This window comes from Sapajus apella, unplaced genomic scaffold (assembly GCF_009761245.1).
Source record: "Sapajus apella isolate SASKATOON/1434 unplaced genomic scaffold, GSC_monkey_1.0 scaffold74, whole genome shotgun sequence".
NCBI lineage: Eukaryota > Metazoa > Chordata > Mammalia > Primates > Cebidae > Sapajus > Sapajus apella.
Window position 1 is genome coordinate 6,832,614 of NW_022437014.1, and position 26,594 is coordinate 6,859,207.

The 26,594-nt window shown below is 43.5% G+C and overlaps 1 protein-coding gene and 1 long non-coding RNA gene across 6 annotated transcripts in view; one reads left to right on the forward strand and one right to left on the reverse strand.

Moving 5' to 3' along the window:
- Positions 1-26,233, forward strand: part of TMEM260 (transmembrane protein 260) — a 75,439-nt gene extending 49,206 nt beyond the window's left edge. For 3 of the 5 annotated variants that reach the window (XM_032251156.1, XM_032251160.1, XM_032251158.1), the window contains 4 exons: positions 3,454-3,630; positions 5,460-5,513; positions 6,989-7,079; positions 22,825-26,226. In XM_032251156.1, coding sequence (XP_032107047.1) covers positions 3,454-3,630; positions 5,460-5,513; positions 6,989-7,079; positions 22,825-23,079 — 577 coding nt within the window. In that variant the 3' untranslated portion in view covers positions 23,080-26,226. Of the gene's footprint in view, positions 1-3,453; positions 3,631-5,459; positions 5,514-6,988; positions 7,080-22,824 lie in introns of all 5 variants that reach the window. The other 2 variants (XM_032251159.1, XM_032251157.1) reach the window with 2 other exon arrangements.
- LOC116532075 lies at positions 3,709-15,593 on the reverse strand. The gene is made up of 4 exons (XR_004260701.1): positions 15,469-15,593; positions 13,863-13,989; positions 13,629-13,770; positions 3,709-3,925 (listed from the first exon to the last, which is right to left on the reverse strand). It is a non-coding gene; the product is annotated as an uncharacterized LOC116532075 (long non-coding RNA).
- Positions 26,234-26,594: the final 361 nt, after the last annotated feature.

The window sequence follows — 26,594 nt, forward strand, 5'->3', positions numbered from 1 at the left end:
TGTTTTTCTCAGCATTTATAAAAATGTTACTTTGGGCTGGGCACAGTGGTTCATGTCTGTAATTCCAGCACTTTAGGAGGCTGAGGCAGGAGGATTGCTTGAGCCCAGGAGTTCAAGACCAAACTCGACTACATGGAGACCCCCTCTCTCCAAAAAAAAAAAAAAAAAAAATTAAAAATTAGCTGGATGTGGTGGCGCACACCTGTGGTCCCAGCTACTTGGTGAGCTGAGGTGGGAAGTTTGTTTGAATCTGGGAGTTTGAGGCTGCAGTGAGCTATGACTGTGCCACTGCACTCCAGCCTGGGCAACAGAGCCAAACCCTGTCAAAAAAAAAAAAAAGAAAAGAAAAAGTTACTTTTTTTTTGTCCTGTGTAGCTTCTAATTAGAAATCCACAGTTATTCAAATAATTGTTCCCCTAGGTGAAATGTATTGTTTTTCTCTGGCTATTTTCAAGACTTTTTGTCTTTAGTTTTTAGCAATTTGATTATGATATATTTTAGCATGGATTTGTTTGAGTTAACTCATTTGGAGTTCACTGAGTTTCTTCAGCCTATAAGATTATATCTTTCCCAAAATTTGGGAATTATTTCTTTAAATAATTTTTTCTGTTTCACAGTCTTTTTCTCCTTCCGAGATCCTAATGCAGTGAATTTAGACCTTTTAGTATTGTCCCACAGATGACTAAACTCTATACATTTTAGTCCATTTTTTTTGTTTAAACTATATCATTTTTAAAAATCTATCTTCAAATTCCCTGGCATACCGTCTCGCCAAACTTATGTTAAGCCATTTGCATCCTCTTTGTATAGTTTACTGTTTTGTTGAGCTTCTCCATCTTTCCAACTGTTTCTAGAGTATTTGCCCTCCTTCTTGATGCCTGGTTGTAATAGTTGTTTTAAAGTCTTTGACAATTCTAGCATTTGTGTTATCTTAGAATTGACATCTGTTGATTGTTTTTTCCCTTATGAGTTGACATTTTTCTGGTTCTTCATAGGCTGAGTAATTTTGGGTTGTATCCTGGACATTTTGATTATTTGGGTTTTATTTAAATCTCAAGGAGAATGATGACTTTTTGGCTTGTTTGTTACCAAGCCTTTGGCCAGGTTAATCTCAGGTTGCAAATTCTGGCCTGCCTTCTGTGAACTGTAGTTCTAATACCAATTCTGTTTCCAAAGCAATTGCAGTGCTATTTGGATCAATCCCATGTGTGTGCTACCGTTACCGGTGGCGAGTGTCCAAGTTACTGGCTGCAAATCTGTACAGGTCAGCAGCACCCTCAATTCTTGCCTCCTCAGAAGAAAGAATTCAGCTGAGGGGTATAAGGCAGGAGAGACCAAGGCAAGTTTTAGATTAGGAGCAAAAGTTTATTAAAAGTTTATTAAAAGCTCTAAAGCAGAAACAAAAGGAAGGAAAGTATACTTAGAAGAAGGCCAAGCAGGTGACTTGAAAGACATGTGCCCCATTTAACCTTTGACTCAGGGTTTTGTATGATGGCTTACTTCTAGGGTCTTCTGTCCCATCTCCCCTGATTCTTCCCTGGGGGTGCCCTGCCCGGATGCATAGTAGCCTGCTGGCACTTGGGAGATGAGAATGTGCAGTGTGGGCCGGGTGCAGTGGCTTATGCCTATAATCACTTTGGGAGGCTGAGGTGAGCGGATCACCTGAGGTCAGGAGTTCAAGACCAGCCTGGCCAACGTGGTGAAACCCTGTTTCTACTAAAATTACAAAAATTAGCCAGGCATGGTGGTGTGCACCCGTAATCCCAGTTACTCAGGAGGCTGAGGCAAGAGGATTGCATGAACTCAGGAGGTGGAAGATGCAGTGAGCCAAGATCACGCCACTGCACTCCATCCTGGGCTACAGAGCAATACTTTGTCTCAAAAAAAAAAAAAAAAAAAAAAAAAAAGAGAATGTGCAATGTGTTTACTGGAGTTGTATGCATGCTCACTTGAGGCGTTCTTCCCTTACCGGTGGAATGGCCCTGCAAGGTCATATACCAGTTAAACTCTGTTATTTTGCCTTTTAGCGCACATGCTTGAGGCCAGTCGCCCAACTCCCAAGATCTTTTTGGGAAGCTGCTGATCACCAGTTTATATGTATTGGGAAACTGCCTTTTTCTGGTGCTGGCTGTGCAACCTGTTACTATTTTAGAGAAGCAGTGTGACAGCTGTCTGACCATCACCTGATGGTTGTCTGAAATTCCTGGTGGGGTTGGGGTGAGGTGGCGGGGAGCCCTTTTCTGCCCTGCTCATGCCTATGGTAACACTACCAGGTACCCAGTCTGGAACCTGGGTGGTGGTCTGCCCTGTGGTTAATTTTACAAATTCTGTTTAGGGTCAGAGCTGTGCATGCACAGCTCAGAGATAAGCCAGGAGCTTATATACAACGTTATGGGATGCTCTCTTTATCGCACTCCTTTCTCTGGTCACCCCGTTACTTTCCAGCTTGCTAGGGCCTTCCTTTTTGGTTCTCTGGCCAGAAAGCTAAGGCTTTAATCTCTTTCTTCTGCCAGGCACTTCCTGTGACTATGTCTGCATCTGGAGCCAGGCTGAAGGACTGAGAGAAACAAAAAGCAATGGAGATTAGTTCCACACTCTTGGAACCACAGTGCCTCTGCTTAGAAAGAAAGGTTCCCGTCCTTCAGAGTCACTGTGCTGCTGCCTCCACTAATGCCATGGTGTTGGCTGGCACCTGGGAGAGGAGAGAAGGAAAAAGACCTGGGGAATTTCCTCCACTGTCTCCAAACTTTAGGAGTCCCCTTTTCTACTCCTTGGGCTACAAAAAAAGGGGACTTTCCTTGGAACTCTTTTTGTCCTTATTTGAAACATACTTCTGAGTTTAGAGCTTCTTTTTCCACCCCATGGAGGGGGAAAAAGGGTAAACTTATCCCTGATGTGATGGAACGTCTCATTCTTGTCATTTTTCTCAATCTTCTTTCTACCTTTTACTTTTGAGTCCTCAGATGGCTGCTCCACATATTCTGTGTCCAGGAGTTACAGTTGTGTACAGTGGGAGACACAAAGTAGACTGTAGTTACTCCATCTTCTCCAGAAGTAGAACTTTTTTTTTTTTTTTTTTTAGTAAATAGAGATTGGGTCTCATTGTGTTGCCCAGGCTGGTCTCAAAGCCCTGGCCTCAAGTGATCCTCCCTCAGCCTCCCAAAGTGCTGGGATTACACGTGTGAAGCCCCATGTCCAGCCTCTATTGCCTCTATTATGTTTTGAATCTGTAAATTATATCAGATACCTCATTAATCTTAAACAGTTCTGAAAGATAGTTGTCGTTCCTGTTTCACAGATGAAAAGAGCAGACACAGGTAGTTATTTTTCCAAAATCATGTAAGTAATAAATGGTGGGAAAAAAATCTAACAATGATGTTTCATGAATTATATTTACTTAACATTTAGAACTTTAAATTCTAAGTATATCATGTATTTTTCTGTTTTCAATAGAAAAGAAACATTTGTTTGCATAGGAATTCATGAAGGTGACCCATCCTGGAAAAAGAACTATTCACTTTGGCCATGGGGGTCTTGTGACAAACTGGTTCCTTTGGAGATTGTATTCAACCCTGAGGAATGGATTAAACTTACAAAAAATATCTATAACTGGACCGAAGAATATGGAAGGTATGAACAGCAGTTGCCTTTTGGTGCATATAAATATAGCAGTTTTGAGTACCCCCAAAAAAGACATTTTGAGATGCCTTTTAATTTTACTTTTTATTGCTAATATTGTTACTTGCTACCGACAGAATACCGTAAAACGACAAAAAGAGAATATGTCTTTGTCATCCTCCTATTTACAGAACAAGGGGGAGAGGGGTGCTGTGGTTGCGTGGATTCCATGATGGTTAGATGCATGGCACCTTCTACTTCCGGGTCTTTGAATGCTGTCTTGTCCACCATCCTACATCTCATTACCCTAAAAGTGGAAGAGGTTCATTAACTGCAGTTGAACTTTAAAAGGCATTCTGTTGTTTATGGTAGTTTCCATATGTACAAACTTGTCATATTTTTTCTTTAAGAATGGCAGATTAACTTCTCTGTGAGGGAAGACTCAGATTTGAGTAGCTCTGTTTTCACGGTTTCTTGGCATCAATCTGGTTATGTTGTTGAGGCATTACTAGCCTTCCTTTAAGCATTTCTACATAGACTACTCTTTTCTATATAGAAAATGAGTCACTATCTAGGCTGCTCTACCTACAGAGCAGCGATTCTGTTTTTTTTTTTGAGACCGAGTCTCGTTCTGTCTCCCAGGCTGGAGTGCAGTGGCGTGATCTTGGCTCACCACAACCTCCATCTCTTTGGTTCTAGTGATTCTGCTGCCTTAGCCTCCGCAATAGCTGGGACTACAGGCGTGTGCCAACACGCCTGGCTAATTTTTGTATTTTTAGTAAAGACGGGGTTTCACCATGTTGGCCAGGCTGGTCTCAAACTCCTGACCTTATGATCTGCCTGACTATTGCTTATAATTTAAGAGCAACCGACAAGATTATATTTTAAAATGCTGTAAAGGTTTTTTGAAAAGTCAGCATGTACACATGTGGATAATCAAAGCACTGTGGGACCGTCATAAGAAAAAGCCAGAACAGCTGGCAACTAGAACATATACGTAACGTTGCTCATTATCCCCATTCTATCAAAATATATACATAAGAAAGTTTTTAATTAAGAGAAGGAAAAATCAAATGTCTTGCCCATTGTTCTCTGAGCAGCATCATAGCTCCAGCAGTGATTTTCCAAGCCAGGAGTCCCCTCTCTTCAGACTGATCCCCTTGTTTCACAGTTCTTCGGCTCTTACCTCTGTCCATAGAGTGACCTACACCTCACCTCTGCCCTGCTGCCATCTAACATCTAGTTCTTAGGAACAGCTGGCTCCCTAGGTACTTGCAGTATCTTTCCATTAATCTGTTTGCTGTTTTGAGGCATGGGAGCTCAGTATGCAGATTAAAAACACATTTACCAAAACTCAAACTTCCTTGTAATTCAGCTTATTTAGGAGAACAAGTTTATTCTTTTGATCACTGTCAGTATTTCAAGATTCAGCTTCCTTCATTGGCCTTGTCAGATTATATGTCATGGTGTATCCATTGCAAAACTCTGGAGGGTGGCCAGACATGGTGGCTCACACCTGTAATCCCAGCACTTTGGGAGACCAAGGTGGATGACTCACCAGAGCTCAGGAGTTTGAGACCAGCCAACATGGCACCACTCCATCTCTACTAAAAATACAAAAATTAGCTGGGTGTGATGGTGGGCACCTGTAATCCCAGCTACTCAGAGGCTGAGGCAGGAGAATCACATGAACCCGGGACGTGGAGGTTGCAGTGAGCAGAGAGCGCACCATTACACTCCAGCCTGGGCAACAAAAGTGAAACTCCATCCCAAAAAAAAAAAAAAAAAAAAAAAAACTAAAAATGTGGATGACAGATATTACTGTTTTTTTGTAACTACAGGTTTGATCCATCTTCTTGGGAATCTGTGGCCAATGAAGAAATGTGGCAAGCAAGGTAAACTAATCTATGTTTTTGTGTTTGTAGTCTGTTTTTAAATGTGGCAGAGAAGTAGCCTATGGCATTTTTGACAGTAGGGGTGAGTAGTGATCATAAAAATAGCATTTATGAGCGTTTATGTTTTTGAGGCACTATACTAGTCCTTATACAGGAATATCTCAGTTCATCCACACAATAACCTATGAGGAAGTTATGATCCCCATTTTGTAAAAGAGCAAACTGGACGTGGAAAGGTTACTTGTCCAAGGACATATACCTGCTAGTGATGAAGTCAAAACCTCACTTCTGTCTGCCTCTAGAACACTCGTATCTCCTATGCTTACTTGCCTTAACTAAAGTGAGTGTAATCCATTGAGTAGAAGTTAATCATTACAAACCTGCCTCCATTTGTAATGTGCCTGTTAATTAGTTAAGCACTTAATACTAGAGGCCAGGCACTGTGCTCAGCATTGAAGCTACACATTTGAATGACACAGTTCCTATCCTCATGAAGCTTATAGTCTAATGAGCAGACACATGTTAAAGGAGATTGAAATATTAATCTGATGGATGCTATACTTTCCTGTTGTTCAGAGAGGAGAGAGGTCATCCTGTCCTGGATGGAACATTTCATAGTGATGCTACTGCTTCTTTCGGTTCCTGTCATTGTTTTTTTTTTAAATCAAAGTAACACTAACAAACTTTGGCCTAAGTATTAATGTAAAAGTCCTAAGTCATGCAGACAGGAGTATCTTGTACATATGGAGTGCTTCCTTCAGCAAAAATGTATTGATGCACAGTCTGAGCTAGGGATTGCGCACTGAGAACAGTGACGATATAAAGAGCTTACATAAGTTTAAAGAGGTCTTTGCAAATATATATATATATACACACACTATGGTTTATGCAATAGTATTTTTGAATGAGTCAGAAAATGGCATATTTTGTCAGTCTAGTCATAGGAACAAATTTGCACAATTTATTGTGATTGGGTGTGGGAAAGCTGGAAAGAAATCACATAAAAGAAGAAAGCAGGTCATTATTTGGGCAGGTGTTGATTTAATTGGTGTGCTGAACACAACCTGGATCAGTTCATGGGGTCTACAGGTCTAGCAGCCTTTGAAGAACTGGGCACACATAGCATGAGCTTCGTGATGGGTACCTTCAGGGATGTGTTGGCAAACTCAGCAAGCTTCCCTTTTCCTGGCTTCTCTTGCATAATAATAACGTACATTTGGAGGCAGAATGGTATGTAATAGTGATGAAGAATGTAAGCTTTCATTCTAAAGGATTAGTGTGAATGCAGCATCTTAGGGGGTGACTGGAGGGATTGTTGTTGGTTCAGAGCAAATGTCCATGAATATGAGAGAATTGAAAATGATACAGTAAAGGATTTTGTATATCCCTTATCAGTGGAGAAGCCTGGAAAGATTTAGCCCTGAATGTGCAATTGGCTGTGTGATTTTAATGAAGGTTCCTATCCCCACTCCCAGGATGAAAACACCGTTCTTCATCTTTAACCTTGCAGAAACTGCTAACATGCCTTCAGCAATGAAAGCTCAACTCTACACTCATGCATATGACGTATGTTATACTTTTATTATTATACTCTAAGTTCTGGGGTACATGTGCAGAACATGCAGGTTTGTTAAATAGGTATACATGTGCCATGGTGACTTGCTGCATCCATCACCCTGTCACCTACATTAGATATTTCTCCTATCGCTTCCCCATCCTCCCATCCCTTGACAGGCCCCCTGGTATGTTATGTTCCCCTCCCTATGTCTGTGTGTTCTTACAGTTCAACACCCACTTATGAGTGAGAACATGCAGTTTTGGTCTTCTGTTCTTGTGTCAGTTTGCTGAGAATGATTTAAAATCCTTTGGGTATATACCCACTGATAGAAATACCATTCGACCCAGCAATCCTTTTTTTTTTTAATTTTACTTTAGGTGCATACTGTATCTGACATTTCTGTCCATGTTATCCCTCCCCAGCCCCCACTGCCTCTCTCCTACCGCCCCATCTGCCCCCAGTGTGTGATGCTCCTGTACCTGAGTCCACATGTTCTCATTGTTCAACACCCACCTATGAGTGAAAACATGTGGTGTTTGGTTTTCTGTTCTTGTGTCAGTTTGCTGAGAATGATGGTTTCCAGTTTCATCCATGTCCCTGCAAAGGACATGAACTCATCCTTTTTTATGGCTGCTTACTATTCCTTGGTGTATATGTACCACATTTTCTTTGTCCAGTCTACTACTGATGGGCATTTGGGTTGGTTCCAGGTCTTTGCTATTGTAAACAGTGCTGCAATGAACATTCGTGTGCACGTGTCTTTATAGTAGAACAATTTGTAATCCTTTGGATATATACCCAGTAATGGGATCGCTGGGTCAAATGGAATTTCTATTTCTAGATCCTTGACAAATCGCCACACTGTCTTCCACAATGGTTGAACTAATTTATGCTCCCACCAGCTGTGTAAGAGTGTTCCTATTTCTCCACATTCTCTCCAGTATCTGTTGTCTCCAGATTTTTTAATGATCGCCATTCTAACTGGTGTGAGATGGTATGTCAATGTGGTTTTGATTTGCATTTCTCTAATGAGTAATGATGATGAGCATTTTTTCATATGTTTGTTGGCCTCATGTATGTCTTCTTTTGAAAAGTGACTGCTCATATCGTCCGCCCACTTTTGAATGGGCTTGTTTTTTTCTTGCAAATCTGTTGGTTGCCGGTTTGCTCTAATGATGGTTTATTGTGCTGTCCAGAAGCTCTGAATTTTAATTAAATCCTTATCTTGGCTTGTATTGCCATTGCTTTTGCTGTTTTAGTTATGAATTCCTTGCCTATGCCCTGGATGGTTTTGTCTACGTTTTCTTCTAGTGTTTTTATGGTGTTGGGTTTTATGTTTAATCCATCTGGAGTTAATTTTAGTGTCAGGTGACAGGAAGGGGTCCAGTTTCTGCTTTCTGCACATTGCAAGGCAGTTTAAACTTATTAAACAGGGACTCCTTTCCCCATTGCTTGCTTTTCTCAGGTTTGTCAAAGATCAGATGGTTGTAGGTATGTCATTATTTCTGAGGCCTCTGTTCTGTTCTGTTGGTCTATATCTCTGCTTTGGTACCAATACCATGCTTTTTATTACTGTGGCATTGTAGTATAGTTTGAAGTCAGGCAGCATGATGCCTCCAGCTTTGGGTTTTTTTTTTGCTTAGGATTGTCTTGGCTATACAGGCTCTTTTTTGGTTCCATATGAAATTTAAGGTGTTTTTTTTCCCAATTCTGTGAAGAAAGTCAATGGTAGCTTTGAATCGGTAAATTAATTTCAATTACATAATGGTAAAGGGATCAATTCAACAAGAAGAGCTAACTATCCTGAATATATCTGCACCAGTACAAGAGCAGCCAGATACATAAAGCAAGTTGTTAATGACCTACAAAGAGACTTCTTAGACTCCCACACAATAATAGTGGGGGACTTTAACACCCCACTGTCGATATTAGATCAACAACAACACAGGTAATTAACAAGGATATCCAATACTCTTGGCGGACAAGAGCCGCCCCTACAGGTTTAGTAGGGTCCTGCCAGTGAAGGACCTATCTACAGAACTCTCCATCTCAAATCCACAGAATCTACATTCTTCTCAGCACCACATCACACTTACTTACTCTAAAACTGACCACATAATTGGAAGTAAAACACTCCTTAGCAAATGCAAAACAATGGAAATCATAACCCTGGCACCACCGCAAGCCTCAGCCAGAACACCCTGAACCTCCGCCTTTGATCCCTGCTCCAGCTCTTGTCCCCTCCCCCTCTCCAATTTCTACCTTCACCCCACACCTGCTCCCCCTCGGAGAAGTGGTGGCGTTGGAAGTCATTGTCCATGTCTCTATCTGATCCCTCCCAAATCAAAAAGCACCTCAGGTCTTTCTCCTCTGATCCAGACACTTACATCAAATAATTTAAATCTCTTAACCCAGTCTTATGAACTTACCTGGTGTGATCTGCATATTATCCTCTCCTCTACTGTCCTCCCCGAAGAGAAGGAAGGTGTGTGGCTTGCAGCACCGGCACATGCTGATGACCTTCACTGGCAGGACCCTACTAAACCTGTAGGGGTGGCTTTTGTCATCCAAGAGGAGCCAGCCTGGGAATATCAGCCTACAGATCTAAGCATCTTGTAACTACATGATTTCTTGCCTCATGGCAGGCCTTAACAAAGCTGCCCATAAGGCTATAAATTTTGAAAAGCTCAAAGAAATTTCCCAGAAAGCAGATGAAAACCCTGCCCAATTCCTCTCCTGCCTGACAGAGGCTCTGCAGAAATATACCCACGTTGACCCTGCCTCCCGAGCAAGGACTATTGTCCTTAATACCCATTTCATCTCCCAGTCTGCCCCCAACATCCAGCATGAGCTCAAAAAGCCTGAAGATGGCCCTCAAACCCCACAAGAAGACCTCCTTAACCTGGCTTCAAGGTCTTCAGTAATAGGGATGAACAAAGTAAAATAGACAAGGCCCAGAGAGATGGTGCTAAATACCAGCTTCTAGCAGCAGCCATTTGCCAACCTGGCTATGGCACCCAGGAGTACAAAAAACCTGACAGCAGTGCACTTCCGGGGGCATAGGCCATTGGGCACGGGCATGTCCCAATTCACGGGTGCCAGAAAGCCCTTGCTCCATCTGCCAGCAGATAGGCCACTGGAACTCTGACTGTCCTCTCAGCAGGCAGACAGAAAAGCCTGTACCTCCAACCCATAACCCCTTCACCAAGACAAAAGGTGAAGAATCACTTGCACCCTTGCAGCTCCTTGGCTTGGCTGCTGAAGACTGATGAGGCCCAAGGCCCTATCTGCCATCACTGCATCAGAGCCCAGTGTAACTCTACTAGTGACAGGTAAGCCGATCTCTTTTTTAATAATACCGGGGCCACATACTCAGCTTTGCCTGAATTCCCAGGACCAACTCATCTCTCTCCAGTCTCAGTTGTGTGAGTTGATGGACTTGCCTCATATCCACAGGCCAGCAAGCCCCTTACTTGTTCTTTATTTAATACTGTTTTCTCACTCTTTTTTATCATGCCTTGCTGTCCTACTCCCATTCTAGGCAGGGACGTCCTAGCCAAATTCAGAGCTTCCATCACCTTCCTCTGGCCCCCACAACCAGACTCTCTCCTCCTCCTCTCCGCTACCACACCAGCCCTTGACCCCTCCCACCAGTACCCACTCCCCGCCTCCCTTGTTAATCCAATAGTGTGGGATACTACCATCCCTTCCGTAGCAGTACACCATGACCCCCATCAAAATCCAATTAAAGGACCCCTCCAAATTTCCTAGGATTCTTCAATGTCCCATCTCATTAAGCCATCAAAGAGGCTTACAGCCCATCATAAACTCCTCTCACACAGCAGTCTCAGACGAACCCATTCTCCGTATAATACTCCCATACTCCCTGTCAAAAAGGCAGACACTTCTTGACTAGTCCAGGCTGTCAGGCAGTCCCTCCCATCTATCCAGTAGTTCCCAACCCTTACGTGCCCCTCTCCTCCCTTCCAACACAACCCACTATACCGCCATCGATCTGAAAGATGCCTTTTTTACTATTCCCCTTCATCCTAACTCCCAAAATCATTTTGCCTTCACTTGAACTGATCCTGACTCCCTCCAGTCACAACTCGCATGGACCGTCCTCCCCCAAGGTTTCATGGACAGTCCTCATTTCTTCTGGCAAGCTCTGGCTCAAGACCTCACTTCTCTAGACCTTTCTCCTAGTCGGCTTCTCCAGTATGTGGATGACCTCCTTCTCTGTAGCCCCTACCAAGAGGACTCTCAAACTCACACCATTACCCTTTTGAACTTTATCACTAATAAGGGATACAGGGTCTCCCCCTCTAAAGCACAACTTTAGGAGTCCAGCTCTGCCCTGGGACCCGAGCCATGACCTCAGCACAGACAGCACTAATAGACAGCCTGCCCCCACCCATCTCAAAAAATGAAATCCTTTCTTTCCTAAGGCTAGCAGGTTTCTTCAGAATATGGATTCCCAATTTTGCCCTCCTAGCCTGCCCACTCTGTGAACCTGCCAAAGGCCCTCTAAATGAGCCCCTTCACACAACATAATCCCAAGCTTTCACAAATTTAAGGCTGCCCTTGTCACCCCTCCTGCTCTGTTTCTGCCTGACGTCTCTCAGTCATTCACTCTGTACACAGCTGAAAAACATGGAATAGCCCTTGGCATCCTTGGCCAACAAAAAGGACGTCCCCCCTCCTTTGCTCCCGTAGCTTACCTCTCTAAACCAGACACCACTGCTCAAGGATGGCCAACCTGCCTCCGAGCCCTAGCAGCAGCTGCCACCCTAGCCTTGGAAAGCAAAAAACTAACATTCGGTCAAGACACCACTGTTCGCAGCTCACATAATTTATAAGATATCCTCTCCTCCCGAGCCCTACGTACCCTTTGCCCTTCTGGTATCCAACTACTCCGTGCCCTCTCTCGAAAAACCTGAGTTCTGCCTCTCCAAAAGTGCTCCCCTAACTCCAGCATCTCTACTTCCACTGTCTTCCTCCCCTCCTCCTCACTCCTGTACTGAAGTCCTTGATCACTTGCAGCCTCATTTCCCTAATATCTCCCCTGAGCCTCTCCCCGATCCTGACGATCAGTTATTCATAGATAGCTCCTCTTCTAAATCAGCCAACTCCCATGAAATCACAGAGTATGTAGTTGTCACTGTTGACTGAGTAATTGAAACTAAACCCCTACCCTCATGGAACCTCCTCCCAAAAAGCAGAACTTAAAACTCTCACTAGAGCTGTAACCCTTTCCAAAGGGAAATGTGTCAACATTTTCACAGACTCCAAATATGCCTACTATATCCTTCACTCCCATGCCGCTGTTTGGCAGGAAAGAGGATTTCTTACTGCCAAAGGAACCTCCATCACTACTGGTCCCCTTATTTACCAATGCCCCCAAGCTGCACACCTCCCAGCTACAGCAGGAGTTATACACTGCCGAGGACACCAGACAGGATCAGGTGAAATCTCGGGAGGGAACAGAAAGGCCAACAAGGCAGCAAAAGAAGCCTCCCTTTCCTCTGTCCCTGCCCCTGTCCTCCTCATCACTCCCACAATCCAACCCCAGCATTGCCCTGCTGAATTGTTCACTACTGCAACAAGGAGCCTCCTTCCAGAGGAGCTGGATAGTCAAAAATCACAAACTCATCCTCCCTCAAGAACAAACTAAGGAAATTCTGACAGCTCTTCACCAATCCCTTCATATCGGTGCACGCCCCCGTACCTTCTCCGTCGCCCTTACTTCTCTTCTCCCCACCTATTTACCACACTAAAGGACATACCCTCCATCTGTGATGTATGCTCTGACTTCCTCTCAAGGGGCCCTCTACCCTCCTCCCATCCCCACACACCAACTAAGAGGATCATTCCCAGGAGAAGACTGGCAAGTACACTTCACCCACATGCCTCCTGTCAAAATAAACTAGGTTTCTTCTTATCCCCTAGACACCTTCTCTAGGTGGGTAGAAGCGCCCCCACCTCCTCAGAAAAGGCTGCAGTAGTCTCCCAAATTCTTTTAACAGAAATCATCCCTAGATTTGGTCTCCCGCACTCCATACAATCAGACAGCGGCCCTAGCTTCATCTCCCAAATCACCCAACAAGCCTCTCAGTCCCTCAGCGTCCAGTGGTGCCTGCGTATCCCATACCGACCCCAGGCCTCCGGAAAAGTAGAAAGGGCAAGTGGGATCCCTAAGACTCAGCTAACCAAACTCTCTCGAAATCCAAAAGCGCTGGACCTCCCTTCTGCCCAAAAGCACCCTCCTGAGCCCATTTGAGTTACTGTATGGATGCCCTTTCCTCTTACAAAACAGGCCCCTCTTAACTCTCCACTAGGAGAGTATCTCCCAACACTCCCCCTCATCGGATACCTCCTCCAAAAACACGCCGGCCGGACCCTCCTAAGGCCTCGCGAAGGCCCAGCTAACCAGGCCCTACTCCCCAGAGAATATGTTTCCTAAAAACCCTCAATCCCACAAGCCTTAAACCAAAATGGGAAGGCCCCTTCCAGGTTCTCCTCACCACCCCCACGGCGGCCAAACGCTCAGGACTTACTTCTTGATATCATCTTTCCACGTTAAAACAGGTCCCCAAGGCCCCCACTGGTCCGTCTACTCCTTCCTCGCCAGCCATTCGTCAGTACTGCAGCGTCGTCCTCGGGCCAACCAGACTCCATCTCACATCCATTCCAGAGGCCCTGCCACCAGACAGTTGGGCAAAATTACCCCACTTGTTCCTGCTCCTTTTACAAATCAAGTGTTATAACGCCCTTAAATGGAAATTGCTTACCACATCCTCCTCGTGGGAATGGCCTTCCTCCCTCTCGTTTGCAGTAGGTGTATGTGCTGTAGACCCCTCAGTGTGGAACAGCAAGCAGAGAGCCTTCACTGCCATAATTTTTTGCCTAATCATTGCACTAATAGCAGGAGTAACAGTCACTAGTAAATAATTACCCTCTTTTTTATGTCCTGTATTTGTTCTTGTTGCTTTGCTGTCTCACAGAGGATATTATGTGGTTCTTCCCTGAAGAACCTACTCTCATTTCTACCTTGGATAACTGACCTTACCTTCCAAGGCACCCTGTGCAGTTTCACCCCAGATAAAGTCCAGTTTTCTACCTTGATCCTTACCCTTTGCTTATTTGCTACTCCTACCCCCTCTCGCCAACACCTACACCCCATCCCTTGCCATGCTACCTTCACCACACTCTCGACTCAGTTCCAACTAAACCAGTGTATCCCAGCTCTGGCAAGCAGCTGTTGGCTGTGCCTCTGTCTCGGACACTGCCTACACTGCCGTCCTCTTCCCCACACAAGACTGGATCCATACCAGAGTAACCTTTCACCCCACTTTCAATTAGGGGGACTTTTTCAGTATAATTTACAGCAACTAATACAACTCTGTAAATCCTTCACAGAACATAACAAACCTCAGTCTCCCACTGGACAAGCAGTTCTGTTATCACGCCGATATCTCACCTCCCTTACTCCCTATGTCAGTCAAGCTCAGCCTCTACTAAACCCCATCACCACACAAACAGCTCTGCTCTCTCAGACCCCACTGTGCGTTCAGCGCCATTCCCCGACCGGCCACCACATAGGCCACCTGCCCCCGAACAGCGTAACTTCACAACTCAAACCCTCCACCGACCATACCAACCAAAACATATTCAAAACTCCTCTAGGACTCAACATCACCCTACTCCTTAAGAAGAAGTCAGGCTTCTGCAATGGCAGACACTGTCTCTGCTTAAGTCTCCATCCCTGGCTGCCCTCCTATGAAACCGAGTCACCTAAAACTCAAGACTGTCTCCTCCACCCATTCTTTACCAACAGCTCCTCACTGGATTCTGGTAGACACCGAATGCATCTTACTGCACTGGGAAAATAAAGCACCGCAGGGCACTCATACTCCTCCTAATGCACCCCTGCAGCCACACTTGCAGGGACGTTAAAAAACAACAAATTTTCACATCTTTTCAACATACACAACCAATTCTGTCTGCCAAGCTAAGGTGTCTTTTTATGCGGCACCTCCACCTATATTTGCCTCCCCACTAATTGGACTGGCACCTGTACCCTAGTATTCCTCAGCCTAAAAGTTAGTATAGCCCCAGGTAACCAATCCTTATCCATCCCAGTCAGCACTCCTATGCTGCACCGCCCAACGGTGCAGCTCATACCTCTGCTGTGGGACTAGGAGTAGCTACAGGCATTGCAGGCACTGCAGCAGGAACTGCCGGGCTTTCCAACTCTCTCTCCTGCTATGGCTCCATCTCCAAAGTCCTTACAGACAGTATAGAGGACATGACCAAGTCCATTTCTACCCTCCAAACACAAATAGATTCACTGGCTGCAGTTGTCCTCCAGATCCACAGAGGCCTGAATCTACTTACCCTTGAAAAAGGTGGGTCTCTGCGTCTTCCTAGACAAACAATGTTTCTATCTCAAGCAATCCAGAATAGTGCAAGATGCAGTCAAAAGACTCAAAGACCGAGCCCAGAAATGAAAACAATTCTTCTGCCTGACCCTCCTGGCCCAGCTGGTCTCTCAGCTCATCTCTTAGCTCCTGGGCCCCTTGGCTACTTCCTCTCCTTAACCATGCTGTAACTCTCCCCCTTCTCTTGGTCTTTGGCCCTTGTCTCCTACGTCTTTTCAGCCAGATTTTGCAGAATCAATTACTAGCCTTTATCTGCAGTGCAATACAAGACATGATGGTATTCCAGGACTAAAACTTGCATGCCAGCCTCACCCCAACCAGCGTCCCTACTCAGCATGAAGCAGCTAGAAATGAACAGCACCCCTTCTCCCTTTCTTTTACATATATCACAAAAGGCTGGAATGTTAGGGTCACAGCAAGGCAAGCCCATAGACCCCCTCCCCGTTCTCCCCTGCTAAGCTGAGCTCACAACAAAAACAGCCTCAGGCCTTGTAAACAGGGCACCTGGGTTCCAGGATGTGGTCCCACCCAGCTCTCAAGCCCAGGATGGTGACCCAATTAAGCAGAATGTTAACACCTAAGAACCAAGATGCGGTTCTTCTTAGAATAGCACCAGCTACCTGCAAACCCCCTATATAACTCCCGTAGTCTGTAGGCCAGGCTGCGGCCTTCGCTGCCTGTGGAGAGGCAGCTGGCCTGGCAGGTTGAAATAAACTTTCTAAACCTGAGCCTGGGTCTGCCTCTCCATCCTTTACATCAACCTTACAGTTTCATTCTCCCCATCACTTTCAGGTACACGAATCAAATGTAGGTTTGGTCTTTTCACATAATCCCATATTTCTGGGAGGCTTTGTTCATTTCTTTTCACTTTTTTCTCTAATCTTGCCTTCTCGCTTTATTTCATTGAGTTGATTTTCAGTCTCTGTTGTCCTTTCTTCTGCTTGATTGATTTGGATATTGAAACTTGTGTATGCTTTGTGAAGTTCTCGTGCTGTGTTTTTCAGCTCCATCAAGTCTATGCAGGTTATTCTAGTTAGCATTTCATCAAACCTTTTTTTCAAGGTCCTTAGCTTCCTTGCATTACATTAGAACATGCTTCTTTAGCTTAGAGAAGTTTGTTCATACTCATCTTCTGAAGCCTGCTTCTTGTCAGTTTGTCAAACTCATTCTCCATCCAGTTTTGTTCCCTTGGTGGTGAGGAGTTATGATCCCTTGGAGGAAAAGAGGCGTTCTGGTTTTTGGAGATTTTAGCCTTTTGCACTGGTTTCTTCTCATCTTCGTAGATTTATCTACCTTTGGTCTTTGAAGTTGGTGCCCTTTGGATGGAGTCTCTGCGTGGACTTCCTTTCTGCTGATGTTGAAACTATTTTGTTCTGTTAGTTTTCCCTCTAACAGGCCCCTCTGCTACAGGTCTGCTGGAGTCTGCTGGAGGGCTACGCCAGAACCCGTTTGCCTGGGAATCATCAGCAGGGGTTGCAGAACAGCAAATGCTGCCGCCTGTTCCTTCCTCTGGTAGTTTCACCCCAGAAGGGTACCCGCCAGAGCTCTCCGGCAGGAGATGTCTTTCAGCCCCTGCTGGGAGATGTCTCTCAGTCAGGATACACAGGGGTCAGGGAGCCACTTGAGGCGGCAGCCTGTCCCTTATTAGAGCTCGAACGCTATGTTGGGAGATCTGTTGCTCCCTTCAGAGCTGCTGGGCAGGAATGTTTAAGTCTGCTGAAGCTGTACCCAGAATCACCTCTTTTCCCAGGTGCTCTGTCCAGGAAGGTAGGGGCTTTATTTATAAATACCTGATGGGCTGCTGCCTTTTTTCTGAGATGCCTTACCCAGTAAGAAAGGAGTCTAGTGACAGTCGGCCTCCAGAGGCCTTGCTGAGCTGCTGTGGGCTCCACCCAGTTGCTCTGTAAATTTCCCAGTGACTGTTTACACAGGCAAGGTTATAACTGCCCACTCGAACCTCAGCAATGGCAGATACCCCTCCCCCCACCAAGCTCAACTGTCCCACGTGGAGCTCAGACTGCTGTTCTGGCTGTGAGAATTTCAAGCCAGTGGGTCTTAGCTTGCTGGCCTTTGTGGGGGTGGGACCCACGGAGCCAGATCACTTGGCTCCCTGGCTTCAGCCCCCTTTTTCAGGGAAATGAGTGTTCTGTCTCACTGGTGTTCCAGGCACCACTGGGATATGAAAAAAAAAAAAAAAAAATCTGCTGTGGCTAAAACGGCCACCCAGTTTTGTACTGGAAACCTGGGACACTGGTGTTGCAGGCACCAGAGGGAATCTCCTGGTCTGGGGGTTGTGTAGACCATGGGAAAAGCACAGTATCTGAGCCAGAGTGTCAGGAAAAGCCCCTAATGGCTTCCCTGGGCTAGGAGAGGGAGTTCTCCCACCCCTTGTGGCCTCCCAGGTGAAGTGATGCCCCACCCTGCTTCAGCTTGCCCTCCTTGGGCGAGCACCCACTGTCTAACCAGTCCCAATGAGATGAACCTGGTACCTCAGTTGGAAACGCAGAGATCACCTGGCTTCTGTGTTGCTCTCGCTGGGAACTGTGCGCTGGAGCTGCTCCTATTCGGCCATCTTGGCAGAAGCCCCTGTCACACTTTTACATATAGTGGTGGGAAGGTGACGGTGATTGTTCAGGATGGTTAGAGGTTGTATCACATTAGAGTTTTCATCCTTTCATTTCCATCTTAATTTGGATGTTATAAAGCAGCATGTATGAACAAATGCTCAGTTGTATCACCATATCCAAAGTAAATGGCTGTGGTAGGCAGAATAACACCTCCCAACCAAAAAAGATGTCTTATGTCCTAATCTCCAGAACCTGTGAGTATGTTACCTGTGTAACAAAGTGGGGTTTGGGAGGGATTAAGTTAGGAGTCTTGAGACGGGGGTTATCCCAGATTATCCAGGTGGATCCGTCATAATCATCAAGGTCCTCATAAAAGGGAAGCAGGGAGGTCAGAGTCAGAGAAGTGGACGTGATGCAGAAGCAGAGGGCAGAGAGAGACAGACACATGAAGATTCTACACGCTGACTGCAGATGGAGTAAGGGGCCATTAGTGAAAGAGCGCAGGCCGCCTCTGGAGGAGGCTGGAAAGGGTCAGGAAACAGATTCTCCTCTAGGCCTCCTCAAGGAACACAGTCATGCTGGTTTTATGACTTCTCACCTCTGGAAGTGCAAGATAATAAGTATATGTTGCTTTAAAACACAGCTTTAAACCACACATAATAAATGTATGTGGTAATTTGTTACAATGGCAATAGGAAACTGATATAATAGCTTCATATAAAACAAGGTCTAGCAGGTTGCTCTCTATGCAAAATTCATTACCTGGCTACACTTGAAATGCCAAGGCCATGGCTTGTTGAGATTTCATGAGAGGAGATCAACAGTCATGGAGGTTGGCTCCGTCTTCTAACTGTGGCCCCAGGAAGGCAAACGAACCTTTGGAAGACACAACCACACTGAAGTTCTTGCACAAATCTGTCCTCTCTGATGGGAAGCAGGAACAGATACAGGAGACTTGCTGTGGCACTATTTAAGAGTCTCTACTTTTCTGGGACTATGGCACTGGGCACTTTGGACACTTGCATAATAGTCTGCTGTGTAAGAAACTAGTATCCTGACAAGGGACCATAAAAACAGAGCATAGGACCTGTATGTCTGGGCTGCTGTTTTTGCTATTATCTCTAGACTGCTGTGGTTCTACTCAGCCAGGGCAAGTGTTTGGCGCTAAATCAAAATAACCTGGTGTCCAATCAGCGTGACCACTTTTATTCCTAAACTGTGATCACTAGTTCCTTGTTTATTCACTTACTCATCCACTTACAAGGCATTTCTTAAGCACCCACTCCATGCAAATAGTGTATTGGAGACAATCAAGTCTTATCCCTGCTATCAAAAAGGCGTCAGGCTAGAGAGGGAGACAGAAGATCAGGTCCTCAGTCACAGTTCATTCTTGTGAGTTCTGCGAGAGGCATACAGAGGTGCTATGGAAACTCAGAGCACTGGACCGGAGCAAGCTGGGGAGTAGGCTGGCAAGGGAGGCAGGAAGGGAAGGCTTCCAGAGGGGACGTCATTGGAGTGTCATCTTGAAAGATCAGAAGGAGCTAACCAGACAGATGGTGGGGCAAGGAGGCGAGAGAGGGAGGGGAGAGCAGTCCATAAGGAGCGAGCCATGGGGGCAAAGGCAGAACCCTCCGAGGCACCCCACTTGTGGACAGCAAGATACCTGATTATAGAAGGCAGCATGCTGGAGTTCTGTCTGGAAGTAGGGAGGCCCAGCTTCTAGGCCCACTCTGCCATTAGCTGTCAACTGTGAGTCAATGAACCTTTCCAGGCCTTGATTTTTTTTTTTTCTGAAAAAGAAAAAACAAAGGGGGCTTTAAATTTTTTTAAAAGATTGTCCTTCATATCCTGTTCATAGCATAATGCTGTTTATCTCCAGTATCTTGTAATTCTGTGAAAAACAAGCAATATTTAGTTGGGAGAGATAGGAGACTTACTGTTTTATATTCTCATCAGTGATCTCTCCCATGGTCAGTTAGGCTACTACTAAAGCTCGTCTGTGGATTTGTTATTGTCCCTTTGGGTCAGTAAGGCTTATTTTTTTTTCAGTGAACACAGATTATTGGTATCTCCTTTGCATAGTCTCCAGATATATGACAATGTTTACAAGACAAGTAAAGCCAATTATTTGGTGATAATTACTTAATTACCACCCCCGGTGCTAGTTTTTCAAGACTGTTCTTGTTAGGTATAAAGAATATTTTTTACAAAAAAATTAGCTGGGCATGGTGGCGCGTGCCTGTAATCCCAGCTACTCAGGAGGCTGAGGCAGGAGAATTGCCTGAACCCAGGAGGCGGAGGTTGCGGTGAGCCGAGATCGCGCCATTGCACTCCAGCCTGGGTAACATGAGTGAAACTCCGTCTCAAAAAAAAAAAAAAAAAAAATTTGTTGCAGGGTACATTATGCTACTGAATAGCTCATACAGAACATTAAGTTCAGGTGACTTAATAATTTAGGTGTGGTTGGGGAGCAGGACAAGGAGTAACCAATGTTATAGGAATAAATTGGATAATTTGAAAGTATCCCCAACTAACAGAATACGGTCCACTGAGACTAATGTCACAGTAACACATAAATATAGAGGAAGAAATATAATGCCACATAATGAGAAATGACGGGCTTCTTAAGATATGGCACATGTAGCTTCATAGGACATCTAAAATAAGTTGATAATGCATCAGTAACAAAGTGTTCCAGAAAAAGGTAGCACAGTTTTCCTGATGCCTGAAGACTAGTAGGTGGGTTATGAATGAGCCTCATTCCCTGGAGTAGTTGGGGAAATGCTGCTGGAAGTGTTGCCATCTGGTTTGGACTTCAGCACCTTAGTGTGGGGCGGTGGGGTGGGGATGGTTAATGGGTACAAAAATATACTTAGAATGAATCCGATCTAGAATCTGATAGCACAGCAGGGTAACTACAGTCAACAGGAATTTACGATACATTTAAAAATAACTAAAAGAGTATAATTGGATTGTTTGTAACACAAAGAAAAGATAAATGCCCGAGATGATGGATACCCCATTTACCCTGATGTGATCATTATACAAGGCAAGCTGTATCAAAATATCTCATGCACCTTATAAATATATATACCGTGTACCTGCAAAAATTAAACATAGAAAAGTAACAAACATCAATCTAAGTGTCATAGATTTGTAAAGAAACATGTATTATACTTAATTTTTTTAAAAAGCAACACTTTTAGGATTTTGAAAACTGAACAGTTCCGGAATGCCTACTTTAAGTGTGGGGCAGTGTGCTACAGCCTTTACACCCGTGTCTTATCAGGGAGGGCTCATGAACAGAAACCACTGGAGAAAAAAGGATGGTGAGGAAAGGGTAAAGAAGCTTTGAAAATTTGACCAAGAGGATAAAGGGTAGGAGTCTGACAATCACCGTGCTGTATGTGAAAGTGCGCGGTGATTCTCTCCCATTTTTTTATTTATTTTTTCTAACTAGAGATGGGGTCTTACTCTGTGGGCCAAGCTGGTCTCCAGCTCCTGGTCTCAAGCAATCCTCTGGCCTTGACCTCACAAAGTGCCTGGAGTGTAGGCATGGGCCACCATGCCCAGCCTCTTCCATGTGGTATAAAAGGAAGGGAACTAAGGGGAAATTTGCTTTAAAAGGCAGCTGGAAGACTGAGGGTTATTAACTGTTGAAAGATATGTCGAAACATGGATTGTGGAATTTTTCATGAGGGTGCTATTTTAAAACAGGTATGCATTTGTCTGCCTCGGAGTGGGAATTGGAAAAATAGACAATATGACTGCGTTTCTTTTAACTAACTGATGTCATGTCTAATTCAAAAAGCATTTGTTCCTTGGAGAAAGCACTATTGCTTTTCCGCGCTCTCAGAAAGTCTACAGGTAAACAGCTGTGAATGCATCCCCAACCTGACAATCTCCAAGAAAGCTGTGACATTCCCAAATAAGCAACTGTAATATTCTGTTTTGCAGATTTGTATCTGCTTTTTCACTTGTTAAATTTTTGATGTGTTTTCTCTAGAAAACTCCCTATCAAAAAAAAAAAAAATTAAACACAATCAAATAAACCTCACCTCTAAATTTAAAAAATGAAATTCTAAATTCCTATGGGCAAACTTTTAACTATCAAAACTGTAAATTACAGGATACTGTGAAGCTTTTCAGTATCTCACTTTATGGATGTCTCTTAAATTCCGTCACACCCAGCCTCTATGATAATGAATTTGTCTGGATTGTTTTATCTTTGCTATTGTTATTGTGTTGTTTTTAATGTAGAGAGAAATTTCTGTCAAAAATATGGGACAAACATTTAAATTCCTTCAAGTGCATTTTCTGGGCAGTCTTCTAAAGAAAGCTTTTTTATTTTTTTCCCCCCCCCTCCAATACCTAAATTTAGAGTTTCAGCCCTTTTACCTGTTGAGTAAATAGCTTTCCATGAATTAAAATTAAATCCCTTCCCCAGAACATCTTTCTGGAGGAAGAGCATTTTGTCCTGACACAGTGTGTCTTAGGTTTCCACTGCAACATCCGAAAACCTCCGAAGCAGTTTTAGATGCAGCAAATTTACCTCTCACTACTGTAATAATTACAGTAACATCCTTGCATTTTCTGCATGGCCTAGCAATGATTAGATTTTTACTAGAGGCTGCTTGGATTTTTTTTTTCTTGTTGTTAATTCCTCTGTTTTTTTTGTTTTTGAAAAAAAAAAAAAAAAAAAAAAAAATTAACAATGGAATACCAACATTTCTGCTGTTTTCTAGCTTTATAAGGAGATTGTCTATTTACAAAAGGAGCACCCAGTGAATTGGCACAAGAACTATGCCATCGCCTGTGAGCGGATGCTGCGCCTTCAAGCAAGACATGCAGACCCTGAAGTCCTGTTATCTGAAACCGTCAAACATTTTCGCCTGTATTCTCAGAAAGCACGGAATGATCCACAGCACGCTGATATTTTAGGTGCCGTAAAGCACCTAAGAAAAGAACTGCAAAGTCTGAGAAGTAGGAAAAATGTCTGAGACAGCAAAATGTGAAAAACCTGCTCGTCATTCAGCTTCCAAAATTCTGAAGTCCAGAAGTTTTTCCTTCAAGAAAAGGAACTGCATGAAACGTTTAAAACTAAGTCATCTCTGAGATACAGTCATCTCCCAGATATAAGTAACATGGTCCAGCAGGACTGTTTCATGGGGTGTTAAGTGACTGAGATCTCCCACTTATGCAAAATTCTGTTTATCCCATGTTACCAAATTAACATTTCAGTGAGAAGCTTTTGAAAAGTCTTCTGACTTCCAGTCTTTCACCAGATGACTGTGCTTTATTAGATTCTAGAAGAGAATGAACTATTTTCATATAACTGAATATTGACCATGAACTGTTTAAGGGCCATGCTTATTGGGATCAGTTTTAAAGGTTAAAATTTTTTTATAGTAATACCAGACCAAAGACATTTTATGTTTTCTGGGGAAAAAAAAGTGAATCTTGTTAGGCTTTAGGTGAGAATACATTTTGTACAAAGTAGCTATAGTTGTTAGTCTTACACTTCAAGCTAAACACCAAGTGGGTGATATTTTGAAAAAAGTTTGTGTTTTACTGTCTTAGATCGATCTCTGAAATAAAAAAAAAACTAATTTGATGTTTTCTTCTTTCAGTTGCAGAAACTGATTGGCAAGTAAAAAGGATTTTGTATTTACTTAATTTTATATTTATGTTTTACTTCTATTTGGACTCAGAGATCTAGGCCCAATAATTAGTAGGCTCCTGCTGCCAAAATGCAAAGGGGAAAAAAAAAGGCAGGGACTAGGGGGGATGGGGAAGGGGCTCAATAAATTCATTTCTGTTACAAGCATCTTTTATACATATTACTAAAGAGAACGTAGTAAGAAATGCAAATAATAGTTCTTTATTTTATTATGACAGTTAATTAATAGCAACCTGTTTTAATGAATAAAGTCACTCAGAGTCCTTCAGCACTTCCTAAGTAGAGGCCAGAATCTGTAGGGCTTCTTTTCCCCCCAATTGTATAGCTCCTAGACTCCAAGCACTATATAGGCCCCTGTATAGAAATGCTCACTAATGAAGAGGGAGGGCTAGAAGCTTGTCTGCATTCAAAGATCACTGGTGAGTCATTCAGCAAGAAAAGGCCCCTTACCAGGAATAGTCACAGTTCCGTGGCATTGTACTAGCAAAAGGGTCTGATCAAAGGTCTCCTGTGGAGCTTGCATGGTTCCCTTTCATACTACGACCATAATTAAAACCACTAATTCTCTTTTAAAATGCTGCAGGATGCCATGTAGGCATCTGTCTGGAGTGTCCTTTGTGATGTCATAAGCTGTTAAGGACCAGTGCCGAGGGCTTTTGAGTGAAATGCCAGTCATGAAGGTGCTTCAAGACAAGGCTGCCTCTAAAAGCTTGACAGGGCCCTGACTGCACAATTCGAGCTGAATTTGCCCCTTGTCAGCTGCCAGTAAATAAATCTCAAAGGGGGAAAAGCTGAAGTTTCATTACCTGATCCATGGGGCTTTGTTGGTTTTGGCATCACACAGGGGAAGCTCTTGCCCCTCCATTCTCTGGATTTGAAGATGTCCATTGGAGCCTGCAGTGCCTGGACAGGGTTCAGAGCGGAACCTTTTGAAGAGTGTCAATAGTTGTAACAGTTCAGCTGTTAGGAAGACAAATAAATGGAGGAGCTCATTAATCCGCTTTTGGCTCTCAGTGCCTTTTGCCCTTTTATCACAGCCTTATTAGGCTCCTACTCATCTTGAACCAGAAAAAAATGAATTGAAGTTGTTCAGTACTAATTGGCAAAGACTTTTAATCATAGGCCAAGAACTTTCACTGACTTGAAAGTAACTTCTCCACAGGGAAGAACCAAAAACCTGGTTTACCTTAAAACAAAAACCTGTTGGAGTTCAGCGTGGTGTAAAAATGTAAGGAAGCGTTGATAAATTGTCTAAGTTTATCCATTTGAAAGAAATTATGATATTCTCTTTTCTTTAAAAAAAAAAAAGTACAATAAAATTCAGACATTCCTTAGGAAAGCATTGTCTTTATTGGTTCAGAAAAGAGACAGCACGCATGTGTGTAGTGGTCGTGTTTGTTTCTGAACATCTACACACAGGTATGTGAATATTCATCTCTGCATCTACATAGGCATGTGGTGTTTGAGGACCCTTATTAAAAGTGATATTTCCTATTAGGAGCCTTAAGAATGACAGATGAAGACCTCTCCGCTTTTAAAAATTTTTTAAATATGTATCTGTACTGTGGAGATATGTGTATGGCTGAATGTGCTTTGTGTATAGATTATTGTCAAATGGTACACAGATTATTTTGTATGTGTCCAACAATGGCTTTGGGCCACTCTCTGTTAGAGAAACAATGATATGATAGCCCAGAGTAGATAGGATCTTAATGACTTAAGTTTCTAAAAACCATGGGTAAATGAAAACCTAGTACCCTGAGCTGAGATTTAGAGATGCTGGGCTTCGTTCCCAGATCAACTACTTTGGAGAATCCTTTCCTTTCTATTAGATGAGGTTAAACAAGTTGCTTTCTTTCTCTTTCCCTTACTTTCCTTGGCTAGTGTACAGACACCATAAAATCTGATAAAAGGGGTTTCCTGTAGTCTGACCCCCAACATTGCGGAGACTGTGATGGAGGTGACTTCTCATGCAGGATTTGGCCAGTGTTCTCCTAGCAGTGTCCCAGGAGTGCCATGGGTTGGCAGGACAACAGGAACCCCACAAAGCCAACTTCTGCCTGGACTTTGGCCTGAGGAGCCAGTGAAACTGTCTACCTCTCCACGTTTCAGGGCCCTGCCGCCCTGGCACCAGTGGGCACGTGTGGCGCCCATGTTATCTGACTAACCACTGAGCGGACTGTACTCCCTAGGCCTCCCTGTTCCCTTTAATGGGAGTATGCCTGGTTCTTGGTATTGACTTGCCTTTTTTTGTCATTTTTTAAAAGGACCCACTTTTTTAAATGCTTCTGTTCTCTTATTCAAAATGTAGCCAAAATAGAAAGGAATCAATTACTAGTGTATTATTTTAAAAGCTCCAAACAGAAATTGTGAAATGTTATTTCTGCTCATATTCTTAGTGTTTTATTTTGGTAGAGCCATAATCTTTAGCCTTTATGATATTTAAATAAAGCCCATTTTGAGTGTTTGGATTATTTGTATGATACCCTGCTGATATCTTTAAGTCATCAGGCTAGGATATGAAGAGTAGTTTTTTATGTCTTAAAAGTGAAATATTGTGAATCTTTAATCATAGTTCTCATCAGTATCCCTCAGAATTTTTAAATGTTAATGCTGTAATATTTAGGAAGAAATTTTCTATCAAAGCTTGAAAAACAAAGGAATCCTATTACTCTGACTTCTGGTATGTTTTACTTAAAATTCTGTTCCAACGGGCTTCAAGTCTTATGATTAGGTAAAGAAAACAACTTCAACCCAGTAAGAGATTCACATTTTGTTGTGAATGCAAAACCATTCTAATGCTGATACAAACAAATAAGTAATGTTTCCAGGGAT